The sequence below is a fragment of the Delphinus delphis genome, chromosome 9 (genome assembly GCF_949987515.2).
Source record: "Delphinus delphis chromosome 9, mDelDel1.2, whole genome shotgun sequence".
Classification (NCBI taxonomy): Eukaryota; Metazoa; Chordata; class Mammalia; order Artiodactyla; family Delphinidae; genus Delphinus; species Delphinus delphis.
The window spans coordinates 89,579,435-89,606,484 of NC_082691.1; the positions used below are offsets into that span (position 1 = coordinate 89,579,435).

Here is a 27,050-nt window from a genome sequence, read left to right on the forward strand (position 1 = left end):
AAACAAAAACAAGAACAACCCAAGGGTCATCATCAAGTTTTCTGTTTTATTTAAGATTTTAGTTTTAATTCTGAAGAAAGAGGTACATTTCCTTTTTTTAGTTTTAGCATTAGGTTATAACCAGGTTTCTGTTTTCTTTTCTCCTGTCTTTTCAATACTGCACAAATGTCCAGAAACCACAGGGTTAAGTAAAAGCTGCAGGCGAGGTCGTCAGAGATTTGCTCCTGATGGTGATCAGGTGGCCCCAGAGCAGCGCTATCTCAGAGTGCCCTTAGTCAGGTGAATTTAAGGTAAAAAGAAAAAAAGATTCTGACAGAGGAGAAAGATTGAAGAAATCACTTATATTTCAGCACTTATATTATGCATAGGTATTAAATCTGTGAATACTTTTTTTCTTTAAAACATTTGAATTTACTTTAAATCTAAAGCCAAAATTTTTTCTCCTTTAAAAAATCACTTCTCCCCTCCTTAAACTCTTTAGCAATAGGCCAGTTACTACCGCAGATCAATTTGTCTCTCCATCAACTTCCGATAAATTCTCTTGCTTAACAACACAATCGAGTCCTCTCCATCAACTTGCCAAAAGAATTAAAAATTAAATTAAAAGCATTTTCCCTGCAATAGTGATAAGTTGAATACAAGATGGATGCCAGGACCACTGCTTTCCCCCATGCATTTAGCCATCTCATTTCAATCAACCTGGTTTTCAAACTTCTGCAGTTGATAATGCATTTACTTCACCTTCCCTATAAATTAATCATCATTTTCTGCTAAGCAGATTATGTCATTATTATGCGCAACAGACAAGCAGTAATTTTCTAAGTATCGAGACTGCCCTTTGATTTCTTTCTTTCCTCCTTAAAAAGGCATTTTTAGAAAACATTCAACAGTGTCACTCAAATGCTGGATCAACAGAAACTTTTACAATAAAAAAAAAGATGGTAATGACCCTGCGATCGCATTGCATCTGGGGGTAGGGAGAAACAAAACTGATCAGGAACTGGATTCTTCAGAACATAAGAGATGAGAAGGGAGCTGTGGGTCGGCTGAGAGGGCAAAAACAGGGTGGGACAAATCCTGCATTTTCTAATGAATTCTCCTCTTTCCCTAATGGCGGTCCAGTGTTGAACTCTGTAACAAATCTGTGGGGGTTTTGCTGGGGGGTCTGAAGGCTGTCTGAAAGCCTGGGGGTGGCGAGTGAAAGCTGGAAGGATTTGAAGGAGGAGGGTAGGGATTCCAACTGGCTCTGTGCAAAGGGATCTGTGTGCTGAAGGGGGCGCTGTGGTGGGTTTGTGATGGAGCAGCATTGGGGCCGTCCATCTCTGTGAGGGCCTGAAGGGATTTTAGCCAGTGTGGAGGATTGTCATCTTGAAGAGAGTCTAAACTGTTTCCTGAAGATGCTGGAATACCTAAGGAGAGAAAAGAAAACAAGAAGGAAAATGGTGAGTTTGTGCAGAAAGCATAAGAATTTCATCAAACAAAAAATTTTAAGGCACTTAGTTTCTCCAAAAAGAAACAAAGAATTACAATTTTAAACTCCTTCCAAATAATACCTTCTCAATCTTATGTTCCTTTTATTCCCCACCCACAATGACCACGATTTATTGTCACACAAACCCATGCCTCCTCTTCAACTATACAGACATCATCCCCCAGTGTCACAGAGGCAGAGTTGCCAAAATGAGTCCCCAGGATTGCATGATGTTATTTCCCAATTGTGCTTCTCCTTCTCTAATAGGGATACATGAACAAGATAGCCTTATAATAGAGAGCTTTATTTTTTAAAGTGGAGTATGTTCCTTTGAGAGGATAAGTCAGATCCTTTTGTACTTTGAGACCTACAAAATACACACATTCTGTCAGATGTTAGCACCTACTTACACCAAAAGAAGCAACCTAGGTACCAAATGCCTTGTTACACAACTAGGCCAACAGAGTTAACTGAGGCTACGTGACCCCGGAGAACGAAACAAGCTACCACACACTTGTGGCTTTGGGAAGATTACGTTGAAGAGACCTCTTGTTTTTAGTTAATCTGTGCTAAAAACCAAACTGATGGCAGTCAGTGGAGCTGAAGGAGTGAGAAAGTTACCTGTGATGATGGCTGGGTCTGTCCAGCTGCCAGGGCTGTCCCAACTCGGGCTGTCGGTGGTGGCAGTGTTGGACGTTGGTGCACTGTGGCTGGCGTTGGAGGGGGAAGAAGAATTGGGCAGTCCACCAAAGTTGATGTTAATGTTGGGTAGAAGTGCCCTTAGCCCGTCCTGCCATTCCTTCATATTTAAACTCTCTACAGAACTGCTGTTGTCTGGGAGATTTACCAACAAAAAAATGAAAGATAAAAAAAAAAATAAAAAGCTGACGTTAGAAACATATGTTGTTCTTTAGTGGTTAAGCGGGAGAAGAATTATTCTTTCTCTATTGAGCATTTAAAATGGGTTTTCCTAGCAAGATAAACTTGGTTAGGATTTTGCTCATGAGCTCAGAGCCCCTGAAATAAGTGAGGAAAAAATTGCTCAAGGATCAGGAGAGGGATCCTTGTCCTTCTTACAGACTCTTTACCATTTTCACTTGTAAGTCAATAATCCAGTTTAAAGACTCAATGCTCCAGAGCACAATTTAGTTCCAGCTACATTATGAAGTTTCAGTTAGTGGGGCATTTAGCCAGCTGAGCTGATTTACGCTATAAAAAAAAGCAAGGCTGTAAAGTTCAATATAGGAGTGTATTCTGAGCCCATTAAATGACAGAAAAGTCATTTTATGAAGAATAAACATAAGACAATAGAAAAAGAAAAATAATTAAGTTCTTCCTGATTATAAAACTGATCATGTATTTCAGAGGAGAAAGGCAGTAATGAATAGGCTTTTGAATTTGAAAAGAGTATTTTTCCATTAGTCACAAAGGCCAAGGAGACAAGGGCGAAGCTACCTTTTAGATGGAATCATTTCCAGCAGTCTGCCCACTCTATTCTTACAGTTCTACCCATCATTTAAAACACAAGTCCTGGAGTACTACAGTTAGTTCTCTGGTTCTATTTACAAATAGCATCAAATATGATAAAATACTATCAAGATAAAAAGGCTTTCATAAATTGTGACTAAACTCACTTGATCTACTGCCATCCAGAAGCCACATGGTATATAACTAATTGGCTGGGGGGAGGGGAGGGGAAGCATAAAGTGTAACTACTACTTAGAATAACTGCTTTATTGAAAATAGGATGGTAGGTCAAACTACCAACTGTGGTTTTTGAGAAGAGCATAGAAAATTATTTCTGGTTCTACAGAATTGATGAGCAATCACCACTGATGATGATGATGACGACGATGACAACGATATTCGATCAGGTACAGTCTATGCTATTTGGTGAATTCAGAGTTTTCTTTTTATAATGTTTCCTTTGCACCAATCACTAACCTATGCCAAATTATAACATTTCAGCAAGTGAAGCTTTTGACCCAATTGATGTTATTTATAAAAAGACAAAAAACTACAACCAAATGCCACAAAAGTCATCTCTGAATTTACTTAGATGAAGAAAAGACAATCTACACTACAGACTAGTCAATAGAAAGGAAAATAAATTCTTCAAACCGAATTCCAATTCACAATCAGTGTAATTTCCTGAAGCTTACCCTTCTATTTGCATCCTATCTGACATTTGCATTGTGTTGTACAATTCACAAAGCACTCTTATAGTCCATTATTATTTCATTTGATCCTCATGTTGTGAGGTAGGCAGAGCAGGGGGAATAGTGTGCATTTAACAGATAAAGAAATAGACTCTAGAATAATTTGCACATGTCACATGACTTGTACCATCAAGACCTGAAACCCAGACCCTGAGTTGTTTTTTTTTTAGTAACACCGAGCTCTCACTCTTATATAGACTATTTACTTTATATTTGTATAGACAATTAACTGGTTTTTTAATAGGTTAAATGTTTAAGGCAAATCCCAGGGGCTTGTGAGACCCATGATGAAAAGGAAGCAAAAAAGAAACACGGAAACATTATAGTATGTCCATCAGCCATGACTAGTAGGAGAAATACTTCGCTAAAGGAACAAACTGGAATTTGCAGCCAGGGGAGAAAAATTCTAATCAACAACACAATCATCAATTCCCCCCACCCCGTAGTCCACTCCAGCTGCATGAGGCATTAACAAGATGACACTAATAAAGTCCTAGAATACCCCCAATTACAGGAAGGTTCGGTGGCTACATGCTAACCTTTAAAGTAGTCACACTGTCAGACTGAATAACTTAACTTGTTTTCAATTAACCAAAAACTGAACTCTAAACACGGAAAACTTCACAGGAGGGAAATAAAATCTCCCTGATATAAAAAGGTGATGTACAACTACATGGGAAAATTTTAAGGAAGATTAATGCTCTTGAACTTTAGGTAGCCAAAGTCAATAAGAAGCCTATGCAGATGATTTGAGGTTCCCTCTTTCACTGCACAGGGAAAAAGAAAAAAACCCATAACTTAGTGAAACCCATTTTCTCCTTACTTTTGCTTTACAGTTAGTGAGAACTGGAACTAAGGAACTTTGCATTAACAGAATAACATTTGCATTTATATAAAGTTTATCTGAAAATCAGTATTACAATAAAATCGACAGACATTTGTTCACAGGTAGGGGATATATGGGAACTCTCTGTACTCTCCACTCAATCTTGCTGTGAACTTAACACTGCTCTAAAAAAATAACATCTATTTAAAAAACAGATATTTGTTTCTCTGGTTTTAGGCTAATGAAATCAAGCAAGAGTATGTTAGCCAAAGACATTCACAGACGGCACATGATATAGAAACAGTGAGAAACTTAGATCCTCCCAGGTGAACTATGATTATAAGATACCTTGGGGAATAAATTAGCTAGTTTATAATTCTCACAATCTTGCCAAAAACAAAGTCATGTGCCTAGACATCTTGGGAGCCTGATAGCATGGAGGATTGGTTTATAATGGAGTTGTGAGTGTCACTAGGAACTGGACTGACGCATTAGCTCTGGGAATGGGACCACTTTTCTAAGTAGTTTACAAGAAGAAAAGAAGTTTTCTTCACTGTTTTCTCTACTACTGCTATGCCAAGTGCTGGCACAAGGAAGGGGCAAGAAAAAGGAAATCAGATAAATCCTAACCCCATGAAAATTTCAACAACCACACTTGAAATCACCTCCTCTACCTCCCTGCCCACCCGCCCACCCCACCTCTGACCCAAATTTGTTTTGGCTGAGAGGGCTTCTGGTAATTCCATTCCTTGCGATACATACAGCAGGGCTGATTAACCTCAGCACTACTGACATTTTGGACTACATAATTCACTCCCCGTCGTGAGGGGGCTGTTCTGTGCACGGTAGGATGTTTAGCAGCACCGCTGGATGCTAGCAGTGTGCGCACAACTACCCCCCACCCCCAATTCTGACAATGAAAAATGTCTCGACATTGCCAAATGGCTACTGGGGGGGGCGGGCGCAAAATCATCCCTGGCTGATAACCACTGACACAAAGGAAGCTGATTCCTTTGTTTCTAGGACTCTAAATAATTCCACTCGAATACACATTTCCTTTTAAATAGTACCAGGACAGGACACCTGGATGCAACCTGATGCAACTTCATTTCCCTTTATTTATATACGACTTCACACTGGCATACGATTCACTATGTACAAGTCCGTAGGTCTAATGGAGAAAACACTAGGCTGAAAATTGCAGATGGGCTGTATAAGGCAACCGTAATTAATATAACCTGGAGCATGTAAGTAAGTCTCTTAGTATGCTTCGTAAGTAAGAATAACATCGGCTTTCTTCTCTCGTAAGGATAAAATAAGAGAAGGGAAAGCAATTTGAAGACCATTTATTACTTGATAGGTGCCTAACAACAATTTTTTTCTAATACTCAATACTGAATAAATAGTAGTTTCCAAAAAGCCAAGCTAAGAAGATTTCTCACTTGCCAGGAACTGGCTCTGGGCACAACAGTCTCCTCCTAGCAATGGAGGGATAATACCCGATATTCTCACAGAGGTACTGTGTAGTCAATCTAACTAACAAGCCTTCTCACCACCAACACAGTACAAAGACAAAGAAGACATAGAAAGCCCTTTAAACTTTCCATAAGCAAACTACAATGAAAATCAAGTCACTGAACATACTTTATACTAAATGATACTAATTTTATTTTTAAAGTATTTAATTAGTAGTAGTGTAATACACTAGGGAAGGATTGTATATTTTTAAAGGATTGCTAATATGTTTAAATGTTTTATGATGTTAAAAAATTAATTTTAATTTCCAAATATGTACAAAACCACTGTTTTCGGTTCTAAATAATTTGAGGTCAGGAGAGCGGGTGAAGTTGTTTGTAGTAGTTTTATTTTTCAGAGTAGAACTCAAAGACAGAATTTAAAGTACTTTCAAGATGCCATATACCACACTCTCATATTTCATTGTGTAAGAAGTACCAGTATACTTCAGTTTACCTAGCACAGAACACATTTTATTAAAGAAGAAATTATGGTTAAAATTCTGCCAGTTTGCTGGTAGCCTAACACCCAGTCCGTAACAAGCCAATCATCGCTCACTAAGCAGCTGACAAGTCTAGATTTTAGCAACAGTGGCAACAACAAAAAATCTATGTGTTAAAGCTGCCAAGATAAAAGTCAAAGCAACTATTTACTGAATGCCTACAGTGTCTAAGGAGGGCAAAGCCCTTAAGCCATGACTCCTGTTTTCAAGGAGCTTAAAGTCTAGATGGTGAGACAATGCAAATATGGGAAAAACTCAATAACCACAACCTGAAAAACCAACAGAAGAAATGTCATGGGGTTGTACATGATTAATAAAGGCTATAAAAGTTTAGTAAAAAGAGAGGCTAGTTAGGCACACGTGTGGAAATGTGCTGGTGGGTGAACAAGAGTTGCAGTCTTTCATTCATGGAGTTAAGTTCATGGAGTTAAAATTCGTAGATGCCCTGAGCCTGAAAACCCCACGACAGGTTAAAACTATCTTTGGTATTTTTACATAACACTAAACTAGTCTAACTACTTACTAGGACATACACATACACATTTTATAAGCAATGATTATATTACAAAATAAAATGAAGCTGTGTCTGACATCAGGTCTTTCACAGAAAATCATAAAGCAGGAAAAGACGAATGGCTTAGGCCAAGAGCACACATTACAGTGGCCAAGTGGATTTCCTCAGATTAACTGCAATATATTGTTATAAAATGTAAAACTTTGCTACCGAGAACCACCTCAGGAGCCACTGGGGAGGAAGGGGACAGGGTAGTAGGACAACACATCCCTCCCACCTCCTGATTTCATCTATTTCCATTTTAGGGTAGCAATAAGATTCCATTTGAAAAACAAGATCTGCTAAGAGGGAAGACAGAAGATCTATGTATAATGACAACATGGTGAAATAAAGCACACTTAAGGGGGAACCCTAAAACAAAAGGCTATTCCAAGTTTTTGTTTCCTCTAATACAGTTTACACCACCAGGTCGGGATTCTGTCTCCGCTTGGAATTTTGCCTCTATCTTCTTTTTGGTACCCCCTCCACATGGTCTTTTTATTATAAACACATAGGCCTTATTAATTAAACTAGCTAGATGTAACTACAGTCACAAATCCACCAATTTGTCCACTTTCATGTTTGGGCAGGGACAACTGGCTCACATATTCGGCCCTGATCCTTAGGCTACTCCATTCCCGACTGCAGTCCCTAGGACCAGAGACCTCTTATTTCAAGTTATTATATATTTCTGGTAGCAGTCTCCGCCAACTGGGAAGTAGTCACTGAGCGTTCCAGTCACAAAATATTCTTGAAAGAGTTTCTTCTGTTCATCCGTTTTTAATCCTTATCTCATAGCTACTTCCCAAAGCCTCAGTCTTCAATCTGATCTTTTTTTCTCACAAGATTTATCTTCCTTTTCTTCACTGCTGTCCTTTACAGTTCGAAGCCAGAGGCTACTTCCAATAGGTAGGTTACTTAGTGAAACAAATCTTTCTTGGTACAAGGGGTCCATCAGAAATCTAGTTCCCATTATGGTTAGTTCTTACCAGTTAGACTCTCAAATATTCATCCATTTTTAGAAGGACATACAGTACAGCCTGTCTCAGCCACTCTACCCCTCACTACACTCCCCACTCTGCCCCCAGCCCTGTTAGATACTAATTCCTGTGAGTTTGGGGACAGAGTCCATCTCCACCAGTATATGATTTCAAGAAAGCTTAAACTTTCTCAAACTTCAACATATCTCTAAGCAACTCAAATATAAATGAATTATGCTTGTCCTATATGCAAAACCAAACTTTAAAGAACACACAAACTTTCTCCTATCAGAACTTAAAGCCTTCATGACATAGGTATGTTGTTCTTTAGGACAGTCACAAAAATCATTTCAACTTATTAACTAAAATATGAATGAATTCTTTCAAACAGATTTATAAAATCAGTTTGTTTGTGAAAAAATGTTATTCTACTTAAAAAGAACTGACCCTCAAATTTCTAAGATTATGCTTTATTATAAAAAGCAAGATAGACCACTACTGCAGAGCAGATTTGCTGGGGCACAAAATCTTAAGGATTTAATAGACCTGAAAGTAGAGATTAAACTATGTGAAAAATTCCAAGAACTCAATGAAAAAGAGTTCTGAGAACAGAAGAACTTGAACAATGTATTAACAAAAAACAGTCAAATTTTATTCCCACTAGCAGAAGGAAGTAGAAATGACATAAACAGGAAAAGAGAGGCCTTGAGGATTAGCTAAATATGATTTAGGCTTTCTGGACTCTGTCTTTACTTCCTGCCTTTCTCTTTGTCTAGAATGCTTTCCCAATCTCTTTGACTAATTTTTACTCAATCTTCCAAAAGTCCAAGTCTTCCACTCAGATCATTCTGGATGACAGCACTGTGGTCTGAACCACACTCATGTGGCAGCACACTGTGCTGTGACATCCAGTATGTACACCCTTATGTGTACTCACATCTTCTCTCACAACTCTAATGAAAGGCCTGCAATAGGCTATTTTATAGATACTTGAGCATGCAGCTCAGTGTCTTAGAAACTTGATGTGTTTCAAGATATCTGCTGAGTCAAAGATCCAACTTGAGAGGAGCTGAAAAACCACCTTCCCCCCAAAAGCCTATTTATTTCACATCTGTGTAATGCTACGAATCAAGCTGTTCTCTCAAAAAAGATGCAAATCTTTCTGATGGCAGGAATGAGCTAAATTTGGGGCCCAAAAGGCCTCTCTGAAAAAAGAGGCCACTAAAATGCTGTTTTCAATACTGCTTGAGATGCCAAAACACAAGCAAATATAATTTTTAAAATCCAATGCACCAAAATAAATAAGGAATGCTTTTTAAAAAAGATATTCTAATATTATGTGTACAGGATAGTAAACAGGACTATTAGCTATATTCTATCCACTTTTCTACTCTAGACACTATTCATTCACTCACTATGCACTTGATGTACTTGATTACCTTAGTACCAACAATCCAATGAACTAAGTAAGTAGTAGTTTCATTTTACAAATGAGGAGACTAAGTAGACTCTGGTAGTTTAAAGAATTTGCCAAAGGTTATATAGTTCAAAAGTGCTGAAGTCAGTAATCATATCCATTCTGACTCCAAAGTGTTTGTTCTCACCACTAAGCACACTACCAACTAGTCCGTGTCCTGGCAGGACTCATGGGCCAAGAGAAGGGGAGGTCAGACACATTTAAACAACTACACCATGTGATAGTAAGTGTTGTTCTGGTACGAACAAAGTCCTGTGGGGCACAAAGAAGAAAATGAACAATTCTGCCATTCTGCATGCACGATAAATGATGACTGGAGAAGCTCAAGGGAAGAGAAGCTGATATGGAAAAGGGAAACGGCATTCCATACAGAGAGAGCAGGAGAAGCAGCTAATCACAAAATACAGTAGGAACACTGCACGATATACGTAGATGTGTTTTACACAATGTGTACTTTTCTCTTCTAGAATGTTCCTACGAGGATCTATGTTTGTTTTGGGGGAAGAATCAGACCATCTAATGAGAACCAGGAAAAACATCTAGATGTTTGCTTTATGAAGGATCTAAGGAAGTAAAATCTATTAAAAAAAAAACAGGAAAAAATACCTATGGAAAAAAGTCTATATATAAAGCTGTACATCGAATGAAGAAAAAGTAAACTTAAAAGTTAATGCAGAAGATAAATACATTCTTAGAAGCATTATAAACTGGATTAGATGGAACCAAGAAACAGAACTAAATGATGGGGAGGGACAAAAAGCCATTATAAGAAATCTATAAAATCTGAAATTGGAAGCTTGGAGGAAAGCGTTTAGGTGAGCACAAAACTGAGAACTATGAACAAAAGCCCCGTGAGGACATCCAAGGATGACTGAAGGAACTTATCATCCAGGAGAAGATATACAGATCCACCAGAATATGATTTCACTGAATTATAAAACTGCAGAGACATGGAGGATGTCAACCACCCTGACATCTCTGAGATCTAAATCTACCAGAAGAAAATAAACCTGAGAAAATTCACCTCCTGACCACCCCTCTTTCCCAAGTTGGAAACAAGGAGGGAAAATTTTATTCTGGACTTCTGACCAACAAAGAACAGGCTGGCTATTGTGAATATAATAGAAGCCCTAAGGACTTCGCTGGTGGCACAGTGGTTGGGAATCTGCCTGCCAATGCAGGGGACACAGGTTTGACCCATGGTCCGGGAAGATCCCACATGCTGCAGAGCAACTAAGCCCATGTGCCACAACTGTTGAGCCTGCACTCTGGAGCCCGCAAGTCACAGCTGCTGAGTCCGCATGCCACAACTACTGAAGCCCACGTGCCTAGAGCCCATGCTCCACAATGAGCTCACGTGCCACAACGAAGAGTAGACCCCGCTCACCGCAACTAGAGAAAGCCCGCGCATAGCAGTGAAGACCCAATGCAGCCAAATAAAATAAATAAATAAATTTTTTAAAAAATAGAAGCCCTAAGAGTATGTGACATAATTTTAGGACTTTAAGAAGCAAGGAATGAGACTAACTAGATTGAGTTCTTGGATGGCTGGCATCCTGGCTACTTTTGCAATCACCACAGTGTATTGCATTCACCGGTTTATATATTAGTTCTTTTGCCTGGACTGTGAGCTCCTCCAGGAAAGGGCCTTGATTTAATCCTCTATGTATACAGTGAATAGTTACTGAACCTGAACCTCAAGAGGTATTTAATGTTTCCTAAATGAACAGCCCTGAACATTTGCTTCCAGGTTTTTTTGAGAAAACATCTTTCCAAAGAAGGTTTAAAAAAAAAAAAAAAAGGAAAGGTAGGTCAGGATGGTCCCCTGGTTACAGGAGACAGTGATTCATAGGCCACAGAAGATGCTAAAATATGAACATTCTGACTATGCAATAAATAATTCTAATAAGGAAAAGAAATTGGGGCGAAATCTAAAGAAACCAGTTCTTGTGCAGGGAGAATCTCATGGGATAAGATGTGAAAAGAAAGCTTAGAAAAGCTGGATAGAGTTACGTAACCTACCTGTAGATAAGAGTATCATAATCCTTGAGGATTAAAATCAGAATCCATAATGATCTGAAGCTTGTGAAAAATGCTGAAGGCAAAAAAAAGCTAAGTTTGGAAAAGGAGAAAATTAGGAAAAGCCACTGCTCAGCCTGTCATAATGCTAAGTCCTGAGAAAAGCCAGAACTATGTAGTTCCATCTTCATTTTGCTTCCTTCCATCTTCTTTATAAAACAGCATGATCCTCAAACCAGAAAGGACAGATTAAGCAATGTGGAGAGAGAACTGTAAGTCAGAAGAGATGCAAAGACAGTAAAAGAACATCTATTCAATTTAAGTAAGTTTAAAATTTCCAGGTGCAAAATGGATTCTATTCCAGGGTGTTAATCCTCACAGATGTCATCACAAAACCACTGTTAAGAGAAGTTCCGGGATTTCCCTGGTGGTGCAGTGGTTAAGAATCTACCTGCCATTGCAGGGGACACGGGTACGATCCCTGGTCCTGGAAGATTCCACATGCCGCGGAGCACCTAAGCCCCTGGGCCACAACTACTGAAGCCTGAGCGCTCTAGGGCCCACATGCCACAACTACTGAGCCCACGTGCCTAGATCCTGTGCTGTGCAACAAGAGAAGCCACCACAATGAGAAGCCTGCTCACCGCAACTAGAAAAAGCCCATGCACAGCAATGAAGACCCGATGCAGCCAAGAAAAAAAGAAAGAGAAGTGCCGGGAAAGGAAGAAAAGGCAGACTCTAGAAGCTACATAATTAATATAAAATGAGTTCTTGGGAAAATTCGGAAACAGATTAGAAGCTGGATTTCTTTAGAAATGAATATGATAGGTTTAGCAAGCACTGCTCTACTGCTTACGTTTGCAGGCATTTTTTGTGAGAAATAATATGTAGCATTTTGGCTAAAACCTCAGCTCCTTTCCAAATAAAATACACAGGAAGTTCAACTTTGAGGTGGAACAGCAGTCATGGAGGCAGCTTCTACTGACAATTGTTTTCTACTGGAAATGTCCTCCTTCTAAATGCTATGGTCCATTTCCTTTCTTCTTCTATTGCCTGCCCAAACTCAAAAACTTTGCAGCTAAACTCCACTTCCAACCCACTGACACATCAATCCCATAAAACCAATGGAATAGAGTGATCAATGAAAGCCAAAATGCATTTCCATAAAGAACCAACCATATCAAAGTAATTTAACCTTTGGACAGGCTTTCTAGGATTGTCATAACTACAACAGATGTTGAATTCAGCAGTTTTTGGAAAGTTTTCTAGTGGTAACATTTTGGTATATGATAGTAAAGTACAGCATGGATGACAGCAGTGTTTAGATGAACTGTCACAGAATTTAAGATACTGTGTGTTAGCCTGAAAGTTCCTGAGATAGTGCTTGGCTTATCTTTGACTCCATGCTTTATATTATATTTAACAAAACCTACAAAGTTTATTTAAATATGCAAACAGAAAACTAATTCTAGAGAGGACAGAATCAATAATTAAAATTATACCTATTCTTAAATTAAAATTCTTAAAATCTTCACACAAATGTTATTACTGTTACTAATAACATTTATCTATCACTTTATAATCATGTAGTTTTTCATATGATAAACTTGTAAGATGGTGATATACAACAGGATACACTCTAACTACACCAAATCCAAACACATAAAATTTAACATATATACATTCAGATTTTTAAAAATTCATTAGCAAAGTGTAGGATGGAAGAGATCTAACCAGTCATGTGTATGAAAAAAGGTTTAGTGGTTTCACTTATATCATTTGATATAACAATTGGGTAATGGATCTTCTAAATAGGTAACATTAAAGTGTCTAAATCAGCAATGGTATGACATTGAGCAAATCACAAATGATAATCACTCTGAGCCTCAGTTTTCTCATTTACAAAATAGGGATAATAACCCCACAGGATTTTTTTTTTTTTTTGCGGTACGCGGGCCTCTCACTGTTGTGGCCTCTCCCATTGCGGCAGAGCACAGGCTCCGGACGCGCAGCCTCAGCGGCCATGGCTCACGGGCCCAGCCGCTCCACGGCACGTGGGATCTTCCCAGACCGGGGCACGAACCTGTGTCCCCTGCATCGGCAGGCGGACTCTCACCACTGCGCCACCAGGGAAGCCCCCCACAGGATATTTTTATAAAAAGACTCTGTAACCTCTAAAGGAATATACGAACTTTAGTAATAAGAACAGTGTTAATGAAAAAGGAGATTATCTAATCACGTCTGGATTATTAAAGTGTGAGCTTCATATTTTAAGAAAGGCATTCAGGGACTTCCCTGGTTGTGCAGTGGTTAAGAATCTGCCTGCCATTGCAGGGGACACGGGTTTGAGCCCTGGTCCGGGGAGATCCCACATGCCGTGGAGCAACTAAGCCTGTGTGCCACAACTACTGAGCCCGTGCACCACAACTACTGAAGCCCGCACACCTAGAGCCTGTGCTCCGCAACGAGAAGCCACCGCAATGAGAAGTATGCGCATCTAAACGAAGAGTAGCCCCTGGTCACAACTAGAAGAAGCCCGCGTGCAGCCATGAAGACCCAACGCAGCCAAAAATAAACATATAAAATTAAAAAAAAAAGGCATTCATTGTCATGCCAAAATATGTGTAGAGGAGAAGTGGGCTACAGAGAGAACTAGAAACCATGTTAGGTGTGAAAAGGTTAAAAGGACTAAGTTTGTTTCATTGAGGTCTAGTAGTTACTAGACAAGCGGAAACTGCCTTCACATATTTGACAAGAAGTATAAATGGGAAAAAGACTTTGGTTTAGCCAAGAGAAAAAATTCTTTAACAATTATAAGTTCCCTAAAGAGAGCTCCCTACTTAGGAAAGTATTAAGTTCCCCAAACAGCTCTTCATTACCCACACAGAGAGTTCTGGAAAATAAGGTATTTATTTAGAAACACTTTCTGAATTGTGTGTATACATATGTATGTATATGTATGTGTATATATGTGTGTGTATATATATATATTTGTGAGTATCACAAATGAGAAATTGGAGGTAAGAAAAGTATTGGTTAGGTGAAATTTTTTAAAGTTTGTGTGTGTGAAGGGAGGGAGCAGTGTGTGATCCTTGGGAAAATAAGGATCAGTCAAGAGCTGAATTTCCAGAGTTCAGAGGTAAAGACAGAAGAGAAGGACTGATCATAGAGTGGTGAGGGGAATCTTAACACTGAACTGAAGGCCACAGTTCAACCAAGAGGTGAGATAATTCATGTGGAAACGAATCTAATTAAGGTCTCCAGAAGTCCAGATTTAACACAAAGCAGATCTAGATCCAGGCTTTGCAGACCTCCAGAAATAATAATCAGACACTAACATTACTCTCTCAGCCATGAGTTTTCATTCAACAAACATTTATCGAATATCTACTCTATTATTTTCTCTGGGGCTTGATGCTATAATGTTTTACAGCAGCTTCCTAGAAGTCTTGCTGCTCTGCTTGTTTTGTATTTCTTCAACGGATCCCTGGAGTTTGGCTATTCGGAACAAAGCAGTGATAGCTTTTGATCGTTTAGTGCCAATAAAATATTTTTATGCGAGTATAAGTTCCTCTCCAGGCCTGAAGAGGAACTTGCACTAAGACCAAAGTATTTTGCTGCCTATGCAGCAAATCCCCATATGGTTATATGTCTACTGAAAGTCCTAAGGTTTCTGATGTTCATAATTTTCCAAACTAAAAGATTTCTAAATTTTCTAAAAGTTATTTAAAAACATACAGCCAGTTTTTACTCCATTTGATTACACAGCTCACTTTTGACAGTGAAGATCAGTCTCATCTTTTTCTGAAAGATGGCTCCTATCTTAAGGGTTTATATCAAAGACATAAAACTCCCCCCAAAAGAAGACTAAAATTATCCATGCTCTGAAACATGATTTTAATTGACAAATTCTTCATAACCCAACTCTGAGCTTTATTTTTAGAAAGTATCTTTTTAGGCATTAAAATAATCATTTGCTTTGTTTCTTAATTTTAGAAAAAAGATTATTTTTAGGAAACGAAGTAAATGCCTCATTATCCTGAAACTAAATAACATAGATATGGGTATAGTCATGGTAATAAACATTTCCAACCCAACTGACCAAGCATACATCTTTCTCCCTCACTATTTTCACAAACCAGAGATATTTGTTAAAGTTTGTTTTGAGGTTGTTTTATAAATAAACATTTGATTTTTCAAAACAAGAATGCAAATTTGAAATTTACTTATTTTTTAGCTATGTGAAATGTATGATTTAAGAAAAAATAAGACTATTTTGCTTCTTCTTCCTCCTTACTATTTATTCTTATACTGGGGAAAATACAGAAACTTTTTGCCTCCAATTTTCAAATTATGCTTCAATTTAGAAAGACTTAACATAAGACTGCATCCTTTCCAGAACTACAAAAGATGATACTCCTGTGGAGGAAAGCATTTCAAAAGGCCTATATGCTGATGAATTTAAAGAGCTATATGCTTACCATCAGTTCACTAAGGGGCCTTAGTTTAAAAATCATTTTTGAAATATACTTATTTAAGTGTTCATCCTTTGCTATGATTTATTATAGTTCAGTTGCAAAAGAATGCCAGAGATGGTCTTGACAGAACCAAATCTCAATCAGTGTAGAAGAAAGGAAAGCAGGAAGGAACGAGGGAAGGAAGATCATATGAACACAATCTTAAATATAAATTAGAAACTACAATTCCTATTTCACCACATCCAGGTTTATACTGAACTAGAACATTTTACTGAAAAAAAATTAGTTCTATTAAAAATCACACATATTTGTGAAGCACTTTATTTTAGTAGTATTGTCTAGAATGTATTTTTAAAGAGCTAGAATAACTTAGAAGTAGGAGAAAGTGAATAACACCAATCTTACAATGTCAAAAGTCTACCAATTTGACACTTGTTACTCAATCTACTCCAAACCCAGACTGTGCTTTCTGCTTAAATGTGCTGTTTTGATTTAAAAGACAGAAGAAAAAAATAATATGATCATTTAAAATCAAAAGCTAGTTTGGAAATAAGACCAGATACTGAGAAGGAAATTGGGAGGTAAATGACCAGAGACTCTGAGTAAACAGCAGCCTGACAGAGCACTTTCTTCTCCTTTGAAATGGGAAAATTCAGGCCTGTCAGGGATCCTGTAGGGTAATCACACAGGTAGTGCACATTAAGATCTAGTCAAGACCGCCCCCTCTAATTGTGGTTAAGTTACACAGAGATAGAAACAATTTCTTGTTTGTCCAAAGAAAGAAAAACAAACTGGATAGAGAGGTGAGTACAAACTATCAGAATAAGACTCCAGCTAGTCAGGAATTAAAACCTGAAAGCATGTTCTAAAACTAAGGTTGCAGGGCTGTAGGTATTTATTTGGAAATTATGTAAGATCTTTGCTTACTTTAGTAATAAGCTTCATTCCAATCACCTACCATTTAAAATACAGGTGAGGTTTTGCAGCATTGACTACACTAAGACTCAAGAAATGTCATTCTTATTTGTGACTCTGGGACTGGGGAAGGCCACTGTTAGGTTAATTAGTGAATGTTAATAGTTTAGATGTAAAAACAAAAAACAAACCAAAAAAACCCATACCTGGTAGCAAATCATACCCTAAGTGAGGGATGAGGGAATAGGGCATATATATATCAGTAATCCATAATCACAAACTTTATAAAAACGTATTTTAATAGAGAAAACGTAAGTGCAACAATGGTATGTAGCCCAACACTCAGCTTAAGGCCAATAAGAAACCTTCCTACTTTGTTGATGAAGTCATAACCCAGGGCCTCCTTTTACCTTAAGCTGAATACTCAATTTATAGATGTAGTAAAGGAAAAAAATGAATGGTTTCAGGGTGTCAGTCTTCTTGCAAATGCCAACATATAAAACAACAATGTTTAAAAACATCCCAGTAATGTTCCAGATCACTATGTTCTGCTCCGTAGACACATTATTTCAGTACGCAAGACTGATAACAGAGTATAAACGCTAGTATAGTCCTTGGGAAGAGATCTCACCATATTAGGAAACATCACTAGGCTACAAAAGTTGATTGCAGTCAGCATTCCTGCATTTCTTCTTGGAGATGATGATGGTATTATCATCTTTAAATCCTTGTGGAGCTTTCCCTCTTTTTCATTATGCTGAAAACAACAACCTCCTTGATTGAAAAAAAAATCAGCAGATATGCTATCATTTTACATAGTGTAGCATATAGTAGCTCTTCAAAGATGAACCTAAAATCACCCCTTTAGTGTGGGTGTAGTATATCCTGGTGCCATTACTATAAGCATTTTTTTCATTCTGTAACATTAGAGATATCACCAGTCTAGGTGTCATGCATGTTGATCCTTAAATGCTCTTTGGCACTGCAGAAAAATGCTGGGTAAATTTAATGCCACCTGTTTTACTGTTTATTTTGGTTCTGACATTTGTACTTTAAGTCTACATTAAGAGTACCTGCAAGGTTACAATTTCCCCCCACTAAAGTTACTCCAAGGTCATTGGGCCACATTTAACACAAGGCTGTTTTAACAACTTACAGGATCTGTAATAACAGTTGCCAGCAGATACACAATCTGAAAGTCTTCAATTCATTACTTGCACTGATACTCACAGTTGAAAGCCCTTGACTTGTGAGAACTACTAAAATAAACTGTAAGACACAACAAAGTTTAGAGAAGAGACATATTCTGAATCTTGAAGTTTTTTTCTCCTTGAATTACATATACAAAAGCATATTCACATGGTGAGGGCTAGGAAAACATAAAACTGTGGTTAGAATGTGATTACGGGCAATCACAATCCTTCTGAGCCTTGTTTATTAATAGCGTTATTATTATTTGGTCTTTAAAAGTGGATTGTTGAAGACTGTATGTCTCATAGCTCTGAAATTTCATGATTCTAAAACGTCTTTTTCTTATTATCCTTTCCTTAGGTTTTCCAAAAGAGTAAGACATGGGATGGATATGCTTAGTAGTGGAAGTGAAAATTGATGAGAAAAAGCTATGAAAATATTTGTTTAGATAAAAGCATGACCAGGGGTGAAGCGGGCACCTGTACTGTAACCCTGCTGCATTTAAACAGGGTCTTAATTTCTTTTTTAAAAAAAAACCTTTAGAGAAAGTCACAGAGAGATGGTCTGAGATTTTTTCACCTGCCACATTCACTAAGTGGAGGATTTAAATGAAAATTACTATATATAAACGAATGTACATGCACACACACAACACTCAACCTCACTCCCAGACACAGAGCCAGGCTTATTTATTTCCTTTGCTAAGTAAGCTTTCTCTTAGGTGATGTGCTAATCAAATGTCATGAAGACAGAAGGACTATTATTACCACTTAAGAACTATTCAGACAGTTGCTTTAAACGTTTTTACCCGAGTCTAGATGCAGCTGTTACCACACAGCCCCAACAAGGACAGGCCAAAATTCTCACAGCCACAGTGGGTTATTTATTCAATTTTAACATTAAGATAATTAAAGAACAGTCCTACTGGGCCACCAAATTGTTCACTTTAAAGTAGTTAATTGTATGTTATGTGAATTTCACCAAAAAAAAAAAAAAAAAGGTACTGGGTGCTTTAAAGGCTTTATAAATTATATGGAGGGGAAAAAAAACTTTTGGGGTGTTACACAATAGTGGGTCTTAGGACCAAACTGGAGCTGGAACAACAAAACTGTTCTAAGCACAGTATGTTCTTAGGGGTTGGGTCGGAGCTTCCAGGAACCTCAAAAATAACCATAAAGTGTGAGGCAGGCTAAGAACAAAGTCAAGTCAATAGCTGCCTTATGAAGGCTGGTGTGAAGGAAGTTGGAGTAAATAGATTGGTTCTCAAGTACAATAATTACCAGCTGGTTCATGGAACTTCTAGGTACTTCTGTCCAATTCTCAAGCAGCTTATATTACTTAAGCTTGCCTTCAATTCTAGGTACCTGATAGGTATAAACTAGATTTTTATATAACTCAAACCCAGGGTATACTCTCCAAAGCGCCAGAACAGAGTAGATACACCTTAATTAATCTTGAATTCCCAAGAGTGATTCTTTAGAAAAAGCTCCTGGTTAAAGAAGCTGTGGTCTAATATGCCTAGCAATACAAGGTTGCTAAGACTAATAAATCACAGGGCAGTAAGGAGATCCAAGGAGCAGCGGCTTCTCAATCCATCAACATGGTTCCACAAACTTAGCATTCTTAAGCAATAACTTATACTTTGAAGCATTATCATTTTTAAATGTCACAGGTGATATCTTAGCTGACATATATGGAACAAGTCCAGTGAATTTAAAAATATTTTAGAAGGGCTTCAGGCAGGATTTTAATTTAGTCAGGAAATTAAGGATGCTTTCAAACTAGGCATGTTTGCTATTAATTGAATGAGAAAAAATATATATTATATATTTATATCTCCATCTCTGAGTTCAATAACTTGTAGGTTTGTGTCTATTTACAAAGCACATTCTCTTTTGGGGAAAGTTGTCAAAATATTTTTATAACCTGTTATAATAAAATTCTTAAGTTCTCTCTACTTTCACCAATCTACTGCTTTTAATACCAACTTGTCATATAATTAAAGCAGAATGACCTAGTCCAACTAAGAAGAGATACTTTCCCTATGTAGGTGGAAAGCTGATTCTTTCCAGTTTGCATTTAAGCTTGGGAAAAACTAGTTCACACCTGTAATATGGGCTCCTCAAGCTAGCAGACTCATCATATGGCACACCTACCCCCTCTGTCTAAACCTTTCATGTCATAAGTAACACACTCACTGGGCATACATACACCTGTCCAATCTCATCTCTGACTTTTCCCAGGCATTCCCTTGCACTCTGCGTTCACATCCTCCTACTGTGCTTTGAGAAAGCAATGTTTACTCCACTGTGGGACGTTTTCCTTTGAATCACCTTCAACTTATAGGAAACGTGATCCAGGTTCCCGCAGGCAATACCATGCTTTCTGCAATTCTCTCTCACACAGTCTGACTTCCTACTCTCAAAAAAGGACTGGAGGGAAAGCAGGGAGAGAAAAGACCACAGGGGTAACGAAAGCTTGCCTTCTTTCCAACCTCTAGCCCTAATGTTAGACATCTATCTACCATCCTTTCTCTGGTTCTCACTCATCATTTAGCACTGAGTGGTTATCATACTGACCACAGTCTCCTAATCTGTCCTTCCCTTAACAATACTATACCTGTTCTTTGTCCTCATCAAAACCTGAAATCAGTGAACTCCCTTCAACACACTCGCACCACTGGATATTTCCTGCCTTACTGGACTCTTCCTGATCACAAGGTTATATCAGTTTTGTCTTCTTAAATATCTTTGTGTCCTTTCCTTCTTCACCCTCTAACCAAACTCTCATATTTGCTTTGTCCACTCCTGATGCTTTGTGTTGAATCACTGGAACATACAAAACCATATATATCTGGACACTAAAATTTTAAATTTGATTCTTATCTTGACTCAGCAATTCTTAAATTTCTTTCCGATGCACTTCTAGGCTTATTCTCACAGACTTATTTAATTTCTTTCTTTCTTTTTTTTTAAATAGGTTCCCAACTCCACTCTTTCACCCCCATTTTCTCACACAATATGCATTCAATAATTACTGATATGAGCACCTTCATCTATTCTCATTTTCTCTAATCTCACATTCTCTCTCCTAGATTTTCTGATTGTTTTTACAAATAGCAAAGGAAGATATATCCCATCTCTTTTAAGTCAAACCCATAACCTTACTCCGTCTCAGGAGTTTATCTCCTCCCAGCACCTACAGAAATGTGTTACTCTACTGGTTAGCCTATCTTCTCTTCCGCACTATCTATGGTGTCCTCTCAATTGACTCTATATGCTCTGCCTTTAAAAATTTAGCTATCTCCCTTATCTTAAAGCAATGCCTTCTAAGATCTACCACCCATCTAATTAGCATCTTGTTTTTCTCTTCCCCTTTGTTGCCAAAGGCCTTCAGTCGATGACTGCTGCATCCAGATCCTTGACATTTCCTCATGAACCCTAGAAATCTGCTTTCCATCTGTATCTTTTTATGAAAGTAACATTTTTTTTTTTTTTTTTTTGCGGTACGCGGGTCCCTCACTGCTGTGGCCTCTCCCATTGCGGAGCACAAGCTCCGGACGCACAGGCTCAGCAGCCATGGCTCACGGGCCTAGCCGCTACGCGGCACGTGGGATCTTCCCAGACCGGGGCACGAACCCGTGTCCCCTGCATTGGCAGGCGGACTCTCAACCACTGCGCCACCAGGGAAGCCCCTGAAAGTAACATTTTTAAAGGTCATTAGAGACTTGGCCAAACCCAAAGCCCTTTTCCTAGATCTCATTCTTTCTGACTTCTAATTCATAATTTCTTCTCCAATCCTACTAGTTATTACTATTCCAGCCCAGGCCATCTTATTTGCAATGACATACTGGAACTGCTTTCTAACTGGTCCTAATTTCAAGCAAATGTATTACAGAATTAATCTTCTTAAAATGCTACAATCAAGTTACATCTTTGCCAAAGAACGTGTAGTTCTCTAACACTGACCACATCCACATCAAGACTAAACTATTCTTCCTAGTTTTCAAGGCTTTTGCACACTTATCCCACCTTCCTATATGACCTGTAATACCTCAGACGAGTCCATCTCCTTACTATCCTTCCCTCCTGACCCTTAGCAGACCATGCTAATCTCCATTCCCGATTCTTTGTTCAATATGTTGCCTTTGTTCAATATGTTGCCTTTACTGTATTTTCCACTTCCATCATTTAATTTCAAGCCATCCTTCAAAAGCAAAAAGCCCCACACTTTTTATGAAGGTTTTCCCTGAATCTGCTCAAGTAACTTCTCTAACTCCTATTTTTACTTTTGTATCAGCAAAGTGTCTGATACACTACAAACATTTCTAAACATTTCATGTGTGAATACCTGTACATACTACTACCATTTATTCAGCACAAGGAGACAACGTAGTAGATATTCAAATAAAAAGACTGAGAGAAGACACATAGCACTAATGGCAGAAGGACTAGCTTGAAACCAGGTAATTGACTTGGTTATATTTTGTAGAAAAAGACATATATATCATCATTTTGTGATATTACCTCTTTAAAAGAAAAAAACATTTTTAAGTTATTGTGCTCTCAATTGTATGATATACAACTCTTAAGCAAATATGGGAAAGCTTCATGATCAAATAAACAAAAGAATCTAAAACCTTACAACTCAATATAGGATAAAATGTCCCCCCGTTTTTATATATGCATAAATAACATGGTGGTCTTCATTTCGTAAGATTTCAATGCACCTGCAATTCGTTCCTTTCTCTTGGCTTTCTGAGGTAAGGCCTCTGTGGGAGTAGCTCCCTATGTACCTGTATCACAGCAGAGGAGAGCTCTGTCAGTCTTGAAGGTGCTTGGAATACTGTACAAATAGGAGCCATGTCAGTAAAAATGTGCACACAATGCATTAAAGTTTTCTTTCTTTCTTTTTTTTTTTTTTTTTTTTGCGGTACGCGGGCCTCTCACTGTTGTGGCCTCTCCCGTTGCGGAGCACAGGCTCTGGACGCGCAGGCTCAGCGGCCATGGCGCACACGGGCCTAGCCGCTCCGCGGCATGTGGGATCTTCCCGGACCGGGGCATGAACCCGTGTCCCCTGCATCGGCAGGCAGACTCTCAACCACTGCGCCACCAGGGAAGCCCTAAAGTTTTCTTTAAAAGAACATATATAGAGGAAGCTGTACTTAATCGCCACAACACTAAGAGTAAGACATGAGCATACACACGACTGAGAAATACTTAAATTAGAATAATGAATGTATGTCTCTCCCGTTAAAATTTTTTTCACTCTCTCCAAATTATCATATATTTTAAAATTTCAAATATCAGTATTCAATACCCTTTGTTGCCACTGTCAGAGCAATGAATAATGAAATGAGTCTGGACTGCTCTGGCTGTTCCTGTGGTTAAAATATATCAAGAGCTGACCCTATAGAAATAATTGAAATAAAACTGTCACTAGACTGTTACCCTTGATAATAGGATCTATACTTTATTCAGCCTTGTATCCCTCAAGATCTAGCTCAAGTCACTACAAAGAATAGGCACTCAAATATTAATGCTTCGTTGAAATAAGAGGAGAGTATACAAAAGCACCACCTGTAAAAACAAAATGCAACAGTAGAATGAAAAGGAAAGTATTATTAATCAGAAAATATTTTCTAATGGAATCTTTAAGAAATTAAAAAGAGGCACTTGACATTCATCATAAGATCAAAATCATTCAACCCAGGTCTATATCCTACACACTGGCACTAAGAACTGCTGCTCTGACATGTTTTTTTAAAAGTTAAGGATATAAAAGCATATAAAGTTTCCCTTGTGTATGACAGATCAATCAGGAAGGAATTTATCAAAAACTAATTTGAAGTTTTTAGAATTTCTCATTCTTTACCATCATTTGGCTTCATCAATTTACTTGCTAAGTGAAGCAGTACTTTCTTTCACATGTTGTGTAACTTTTTCTGTGTTTTAGTATAATTAATTCTGACTGACTTTAAGACTTCACTTTTTAAAACCATAATATATATATTAAGTAAGCAAAACAGCGAAGCTTACTTGTTTAGGCTTACAAAGTCTTGGAATTACAGTTAGTTAAATGATAATCTTTAGCTAGTATATGTGAAAATATCTAAGTTGAAGCCTAATTACCCAAGAAAGCATTTTTCCCATTATGGTGTGTATGTGGAAAGTGGGGGCGGGGGCAGAAGGGGAAGCAGGCAGAAAGACAGTCCTGGGCTCTAGCAAGTCTGGTAAACTACCTGACAGTTTTATGGCAATGGCCAAGAATGAGAAAGGATAGAGAAAGCTACCACAGGAAAAAAGCCTTGTTTAACAAGTATATCTCTCAAAACAGTAAGTAAATGGGAGCTAACCACCTCATGTTTTTGTAAGAAGATCTGAGTGATGAAAGGCTTGCACTGAAGGCTGGAGAAAACTATGCGCTAGTAAGCCCTATTACAGGGAGCCCAAGTTTGTTCACAAAGCCAAGGAGCCTCAGCACCACGGGAGACATTAAGTGGATGTCTTGGCCTCTCACAGCAAAAATGAAACCATAATCAACACATACTAAAAGACTTCATATTCAACACATGCTAAAAGGCTAAGAAATCTACAATATTTTATTTGTATTTTCTAAATTTCTCATAACGCTGTCTTAAAGTCATTTCTAGATAGAAGTTAGAGATTATCATTTATGCAGAATTTTACAAAAATAATTAAAATGGCTAGATAATTAGTTGTTTCTACACCCTCAGCTAACCAAATTGAAGGATATCTAAGAATAGATTTTAGTTTACCCACTATACCTCAGGACAAACCCATTTAACTTGTATATTATATCTAATAGAAAGTTATTAGACTTTACATAGAGAGGGAACCCTGAAAACTCCAACTCCAACATGATATTAAGTATCACTCCTAGTAAGGTATTTCATTATTATTATTTTAAATCTCTAGGCTTCCTTTTTTGGTATTCATGCTACTCTTTTAATATTTTTTTTAATTAAGGCGTATCTTTTATATCACAATGTTTTTTTTTAAAATCTCAAGAGGAGATCTGACTTTCCCCTTTTTTCCCAGATGCTTAATTTAGGCAGAACATAGTCATGTTTTCTGAACCAGCTTTTGTCTAATGCTCAGAACTGAATTCAGTTTATTTTCTTTCATTATCAGCTTTAGAACTATTTCAAGAAATTGTCTATTATCCAAAAACATCACTTCAACATTATAGCCTAATAAAGTACACCACTATTCTCTGTGATTAACTAAAATTACCTATGACAACTTACGTGGCCTAATTTTAGAGGATCCCCAATCTCTTCTCTTCCACCTTAGTCTCATTCTGGTCAGGTACTTGTAATATAGTTTTATTATCACACTTCAATTGTGAAACAATGAAATTTCCAAACAAATATCCCACAGAACTACCATTTTTCCAATAAAAATGTTACACTACTATGGTTGCTTCTCACATACAATATTTACCCCATATTCAAGTTTCTGATAAATCAACTGTAAGTTGAAATTCTGTTTCTGAGGCAATTTCCCGGTATACTAGGCAGTGCATTAGAAAAGAGATTATATTGCATTTAGTCTATAATAATTATCTCTTAAGCGTCTCTATATAATTAACAACCATTCAAAAAGAAAGTGCAAATGTGCAAATCAGAGAGAACAAAGACAGTTTCTAAACATGTAATGCATAATATAGGATAAATCCATACAACTACAAACAATTGCTGACAACATTCTTCTGAGCATTAAATGACACCACCAATTTTGTTTTATATGTATTCTTTCTTCTCAAGTATTCAAAGAATGCAAGACATTATCTTCTTAATTTTCAAATTTTCATGAATATATTAGGATATTACCATTTTTTCACAAATCAGAAAACAAGGAACTACCATTATCTTTGAATATTTTCAATTAATAGAGCCAAAATAACAATTCTAGCTAATCTCATCTGGGATCTTAATTATAGTACTACAAGTTTATTTGTGTGAGTTAAAAAATAGTATCACTCATGAGAAACAATGCCAAAATTATTATGCTAATAAATTGTGTTAAAGGCCTAATGAAGAAATACTTTAGCAACTATGAGGTAACACACTAGTTGTAGGCATGAGGAACGTTTATATTGGCTCTTTTGGGTGTATACATTAAATGCAAAATCAGAAAGGAGTCATGCAAAAATCCGGTTGCCCATGCAAGCACCCCAGAGTCTAATCCTCTCCTCTCAGTTCTGTTGTCAGGCCACAGTAGTGTGGAGACTTGTAGGCTGCTGTCCTTGTTGTAATGAATGGGAAGAGGCTGACAGTGGCATGGTCGAAACCTTCACCTCTTCTTCCCCTGTGGAAAAGTCAGTCATGGTCTAGTTATGGGTGACTAGATTTGTTAACAGTCCCTTTAAAAATGACTTCAATATTTGGAATACTGATACATATATAAAATACATGCGTAATGGCTGGAATGCGGGTGTGAAACAAGACATGAATTTTAAAATATAAACTTATCAAGTACCTAGAAAATAGTTATACTCCAATCACACCCTTAAATTTAACACTGTCAGATTTAAGAACAAATATAATAGATTTAGAATTATAAATATACAAAAAGGAAAAAAAAAAGAGACCAGGAAAGCCATTCTTTTCCAAGCCAATTGGACCCCTTATATATTTAGACACTCCTAACAGTAAGCAGTATTTTGTGAAAAAATTAAAACTAAATTCACAGAAGTGAAAATGTGATTTTTTAAAAGGGAAAAATGACAAATCCATGTTTTAAAAGCAGTAATTATGTTTAGAAAAAAGAAATAAAAAGATGTAAATATTAATTTAGCAAATTACCATACAGCATCTGAAAATTCAATGTGCACTTTTGAAGTAATCAGCAAATAGTAAAATGCTAACAATACAATGAT

At 37.5% G+C, this 27,050-nt stretch overlaps 1 protein-coding gene across 6 annotated transcripts in view; it reads right to left on the reverse strand.

The window, feature by feature from the left end:
- Window positions 1-977: 977 nt before the first annotated feature.
- The window catches only part of CNOT4 (CCR4-NOT transcription complex subunit 4), a 140,448-nt gene continuing 114,375 nt past the window's right edge, over window positions 978-27,050 (reverse strand). For 2 of the 6 annotated variants that reach the window (XM_060020953.2, XM_060020952.2), the window contains exons 11-12: window positions 2,093-2,305; window positions 978-1,409 (exon numbers count right to left, since the gene is read on the reverse strand). In XM_060020953.2, coding sequence (XP_059876936.1) covers window positions 1,108-1,409; window positions 2,093-2,305 — 515 coding nt within the window. In that variant the 3' untranslated portion in view covers window positions 978-1,107. Of the gene's footprint in view, window positions 1,410-2,092; window positions 2,306-14,552; window positions 26,480-27,050 lie in introns of those variants that run through there. The other 4 variants (XM_060020955.2, XM_060020954.2, XM_060020957.1 and 1 more) reach the window with 2 other exon arrangements.